This window comes from Populus euphratica, unplaced genomic scaffold, assembly GCF_000495115.2.
Source record: "Populus euphratica unplaced genomic scaffold, PopEup_1.0 scaffold197.1, whole genome shotgun sequence".
In the NCBI taxonomy this organism is placed as follows: Eukaryota; Viridiplantae; Streptophyta; class Magnoliopsida; order Malpighiales; family Salicaceae; genus Populus; species Populus euphratica.
In genome coordinates this window covers 177,550-183,531 of record NW_011500022.1, presented here as the reverse complement: position 1 = coordinate 183,531, position 5,982 = coordinate 177,550, and the positions used below count along the sequence as shown (strand labels likewise).

General features: G+C 34.2%; 1 protein-coding gene across 1 annotated transcript; it reads left to right on the top strand.

The window, feature by feature from the left end:
* The first annotated feature begins 588 nt into the window (after positions 1-588).
* Positions 589-3,703, top strand: LOC105141943 (O-acyltransferase WSD1-like). Its single transcript, XM_011049356.1, has 5 exons — positions 589-1,047; positions 1,129-1,704; positions 1,829-2,185; positions 3,177-3,314; positions 3,439-3,703. Exons 1-5 carry the CDS (start codon positions 859-861, stop codon positions 3,601-3,603), a joined length of 1,425 nt encoding a protein of 474 aa, XP_011047658.1. The 5' UTR covers positions 589-858; the 3' UTR covers positions 3,604-3,703.
* The last annotated feature ends 2,279 nt before the right edge of the window (positions 3,704-5,982 follow it).

The following is a 5,982-nucleotide window of genomic DNA, read 5'->3' as shown; positions in this document are numbered from 1 at the left end:
CCGATCGAATAGGTGCATGCCATGAACACTATGAACTAACCACCGGAGATTTTTGAGAATTTGGCATTATAATTCTGCCCCATCTCATAAAAAAAATCTCGAGTTCAAACCATTTTCTTAAATAAAAAAAATGATTTAAAAAATATTAAGAGAATTTTGTGTATAAATTAATAGATATTTGTAATATTTTTCTTGAATGTATATGGAGATTTTCTATTATATTTCAAAACATTTAGATGGCTGAGTGAAAACTCAAAACAATTGAAAAAGATTGCTGTAATATTTCAAGAAAAATCTTGATTCGGTATTTGTTTGATTTTTAGTCATTGATCAAACAACAAGTTACTAATTAAAGACTTCTATGTGTATTAACAGCTGGGGTGTTAGCAGCTGCCGTGACTACTTAATGGGAGTTGGTATTCTATGGTTGTACTCAATTCCTCGTGGGACAGTAGCAATTTACACATATATGCACTCGCAGGCATGCTACCCTCGCAATTAACATCTGTCTTACAGCCTAATTTCAGGGCCTTGGCTGATCTCAAAAATTTGCTTGAGCTTCAATGGTTGCGTGCTTTGTCTTTCTATCTTGTCCATAATTGAGTCGCCAACACATTCCACGTCATCATAGTACGACTGGTTTGATGGAAAAAACAGGTTCATATAATAACTTCTCAGATTAGACACTGCTGCAACTTACGTCTATAAATAAGGACACCCTTCACATTTCTTTAGCCACGCATCCTAGTGTTTCTTTCTTTGGTTTTGCACTGCTCCATCCTGCAGAGCAATACTCTTCACATTTTGCAAACAATAGGATTTGGTAGACAGAATTAGAGATTGATCCAGAAACTACAGATGGAGCTTCTACGAGATCAAGAAATATCAGAACCCGTGAGCCCTTCAGGACAATTTCTGAACAACTCTGTTCTGTCAATCTCTATCATTGCTGTTTTGGAATTGGAAGAGCCTTTTGATGACTCTCTAGCTATTCCATTGCTCAATGATATCTTCCTCCCTATCAATCCTCGTTTCTCCTCCATTATGGTACAGTTTCCACGTTAGTATCTTCATTTTCTCCTTTCTTTTCATCATTAGCATTGACCAAAGAGGATTTGGAAAATGCAGGTTACAGATAAAGATGGAGTAAAGCGATGGAAGAAGGTTGAGGTGAGGCTCAAAGATCATGTCAGTGTTCCAGTTTTCGCCTCCGGAATGTCAACACAGTTTTATGATGAATGCCTTGATGATTATCTTTCAAAAATGGCAATGGAACAATTTCCACAAAGCCAGCCATTGTGGGAAGTTCACATTATAAAATACCCCACAAGCCATGCAGCTAGTAACATAGTGTTCAAGTTTCACCATTCCCTTGGTGATGGCATCTCTTTAATGGGAGCTCTCCTTTCTTGTTTAAAAAGAGCTGATAATCCTTCTCTTCCCTTGACATTTCCTTCTGTTCAGTTGCATGCCAATAAGAATGGCAGAGATCTTAGCATGTTCAGGAAAGTGCCTAGATTTTTGTCATCGGTTTACAACACGCTATCAGAAATGTGTTCAACCATTGCAAAGAGTTCCTTGTTCGAGGATGACAAGACACCAATACGATCCAGGCATTCTGGGGTGGAGTTTCTTCCTGTTTCCATAACAACAATGACTTTCTCTCTTGATCATATCAAACAAATCAAGGCCAGGCTTGGAGTGGTAAGATCAACCCAGCTTCAATTTTCGTCTTCCAAATCTTCAGGCCCCTTTTCAATTTCAAAGCTTAGTACTTAATTAATGACATTTATTTTTCTTGTTGAACTCTGGTCCTCGGTAATTACAGACATTAAATGATGTCATTACTGGAACAATATTCTTGGGAATTAGGATATACATGGAAACAGTGAGTCAAGGATCAGGTAACGCACGTAGTACATCATTGGTGTTGCTTAACACAAGAGTGCATGGAGGCTACAGGTCGGTCCAAGAAATGTTAAAACCTGGTGCTGAGTTGCCATGGGGTAACCATTTTGCTTTCTTGAACATACCGATTCCCAAGTTAACAGATGCAGAGGCTAGGAATAATCCCCTGCAATTTGTCTTGAAAGCAAGAAAAGTCATCAAGAGGAGGAGAAGCTCTTTTGGTGTTTACCTCACCGCTAAGTATCTTCAGCTTGTTGGGAAATTTAGCGGTCCAAAGGTATGGCAGTGCAATATTTTTCATCTAAACAATATTACACCATCTAATTCATCATTATCTAAGATCATGGACCAAACCAATAATGTATTGTTAGATTAGTTTGGTTGATGATCTTAAATGTTTGTCATCAAACGTGCTCGACGACAACTTTTTTAATTTTTTTTTTGATTAACGTGGGGTGTCCGGGCCAGCTTACGCGCACCACGACTAATCCCCACGGCCTACTGAACACCCTGCAAACTCAGCAGGCAGGTAAGGCAGCGCGGGGCTGACAGGCATGCAACTCCAAGGCTCGAACCCATGGCAGCGGAAGGCGCAAGACGCCTACCATCGCTGAGCCAATGCCTTGGTGCCAACTTTTTAAATTTTAGTTGGCCGTCAAATGTATTTTGCTGCCAACAATAATTTGAAATGCGATTGTCCGGGTGGGTCAAGAGAATGTTTTCTTTACGTTACTTTTTATAATATTTTTTATTTAAAAATAAATTAAAATAATTTTTTTATATTAATGTATCAAAAAAAGATCTCAAATCATCTTAGATAATTTTTATTATTAATGTATCAAAAAAGATCTCAAATCATCTTAGATAATTAATTTGAAATGCATAAAAAAAATATTTGCAAGACATAAAAACAACCATTCTCTAATAATTATTTATAGCTACGCATCATAATTTATCCCTGTTTACAACCTTCTATTCTTTTTCTTTGTTTTTTATCTTTTTATTGTGGGTGGGTATTAATTATTGTATATTAAAAAATAATATAAATTATATCTCTAATATTACTAATAATTTAAAGTATTAAATTAATTTAATTTTTTAATATAATATCAGAATATTAATAATCAAATAAATTCAAATCTTATTATTTTTATTTATTTAATAAAAATTAAAAATAAAGTAATTCAACCTATACAAGTATCAAGTATTGGTTTTTTTGACAGTATATACCCCTCTATATTCTGATTTCTGGGACTTTGCTCCTGTAGAGAGCATCTAAATACATACATGGCACGTTGGAGAATACAAGCATGGGAATCACAAATTTAATGGGGCCGGTGGAGCAGCTGGTGGTGGGTAACAGTCCAATCAAGGGGCTATACTTTGTGGTGACCGGGGCACCTCAGGTACTTGTAAATTCCGCCGGAAAATAATCTTGATTCTTGAGTCCTCCACGTAGCACACAAACAAGCAAGATATAATATCATTCATTACTTGACTCAAGAACGGCTTGTTTTGATGCAAATACAGAGCCTTATGGCTGGAATAGTAAGCTATGCCGGAAAGCTCAGAGTTGCTTTGCTGGTAGAAAAGAACTTCATCGATCCACAGAAGCTCAGGTCACACATAGACATGGCATTTGGCATGATTTTCAAGGCTGCATGTGGAACAAGCACCGATCCGCCGCCCAATTAAAGATTTGTATCAATGAAAAGTTATTGCTGTTGAACTTCAATAAATATTCCTGCAAGATATTACAATAAAGAAAATGGTGCTCTTCCCTCTTTCCTTTTAATTCTTACCTACTCATTGCCAAGATATTTCGGAAAATTAACCCAATTGACAGATTGTGTAAAGGGTTGTGACAAGGAACAAACATCATAAGAGTAAGATTAAAAAGAAATTCCTCCTTCAATATGCAAAATTCTATAACATAATTATTAAGATGAGATTAATCTTAGTAAATGAATGGTGGAGAGATAATACTCTTAGAATCTGCTTATTTTTTTATTTGTTTTAAAATATTTTTTATATTTTTAGATTATTTTGATGTGCTGATATCAAAATAAATTTTAATAATAATAATAAATAATATTTTAATATATTTTTAAATAAAAAATATTTTGCAAAACAATCACTACTATATTTCTAAACAATTATCTTAATATGCATTAAGAATTTAAATTAACTCTTTGATTTAAGAGAATCTTACATCTTACAATTTGATTTGAGATTTGAATTATAATAACTAAAAAAATAATTAATCTCTTTAATCATCAAATCAAACTCTTAAATTAAATAAATAAATATAACAAAATTCCGTGAGATCTTGGTTGATATTAACCAATAGTATAACCTCAATAAATTAATAATTATGATTAATTAATATTTTTTATTCATTTACAACTTGGATTTAAAGTTTAAAGTGATAATTTTTAACGGTATCAATGCTATTAATTTACAGAGATTTAAGTGTACTTTGTCAAAAACATGGCTAGAGATTGGGCTTTTGTGTTTAAGCAAAAAACATAGTGGGCTTTGGTGGGCTGGGATTAGAAGGTAATGTAAAATGGCCTGAGAATAAAAGCTTCCACCAGGAGTCAGTCCTCTAGGGTTTTGAGTCCCACCCCTATAAAATCATATGTTATCACCTCTACAAGACAACCTCCTTTCTTTCCCCTCCTCTCAGTAGCCAGATCTGCTTAACTGGGTGTCATGTACTCTGTTCTCTCTTCTTTTTCCTCTTTTGGTTAATAAAGATGAAGATGATGAAAGTAATTTATGTGAGTGATGATCAACTTCATATGATCAAGAAATACTTACTTTATCGCTACGTTCTTTCTGATTCATATTTTTTTCTAACTGGCTTTGAGCTGCTTTTCTTCTCTCTTTTTTGTGGGTTTTTGTGCCTCTTGAGTTTATTACCTCAATCACCAACAAAAGAGATGATGAAATCAGAAAATCTTAGGACACCTTCTGATACTGTACGATGCTGTGCTGTGTATGAGAAAGATTTTCGTTTCTGATCATTTTATGATTTATAATTTTTGGAATATTTATGATTTATCATCTGCTACCCTTTAGAAACGAGAAAACTATAAATTATATTTTTTGCCACACCATATAGGAGACAAGAGCTTGAAAAGAGCCTGAAAATGCAGTTAGCAAATGCTTTTCGTTAGAAGGATGCTGATTTAACTCCATTGTTAGGCTAATCTGAACTGTCCATGGCCAGCAAATTGACTAAGATGAGAAGCATTGCGCTGAAATGATTTCGGATAAATAAAACTAGCTCTGCGGTATGAACCGAGCCTGATACAACTTCTGCCTGTCAGCTATCACGCTCACTAATTCCAGTCTGATTTCTTAAGAATAATGCTCCTTCTCGAGCTCAAAAGTGGGAACTAACCTTGGTCCCGTTTATCTTCTCGCTTCCGCTCAAATTTGCCAGAATCTCTGTATCGTTGAATTGCCTCAAAGCGTCGGCAGCTATATCAACCATTTTAATGAGGATGTCTGAAAGAGCCCCTGTATTAGTCGATAAGAGAAGAGAATTTCATTTTATTTTTTTTTTGTTTCCATCTTCCCCTCAAGTAAAGACTTGGATCGCAACTTGGTTCCTGAATCTATTCAAATTACAAGAAATATCACAAAACAATAAAATATTAGTTTCATTTTTTCCGTAACAAGTCATGAATTATTTCTTGCCTGTAAGATAATATTTTGGGCTGCAAAACGTTATTTTTTGCCGATTGAAATTACGAATTATTTCTTCCGGCTGCTGTCTAGTCCAGCCATGGATGTAAGCACCTGAAGAATCTTTTCGATAATCGTTTTATGCAAAACTGAATAGTTTTTTCAGCTGAACATTTGTAGCTAAGATATTGTATAATACAATTAAAATAATCCATTCAAATAGGTTTAATCTAAATACATACAAAGATCATATATAAATTAAACAAATAAAACTAAAAGGAAAATGTAAAGACTATTTTGCTATTAATAAACAATAAAATAAATTAACTTTATTTTTTTTAATATTTCCTATCAAACTTTTGATGTAGTAGCTAAAAC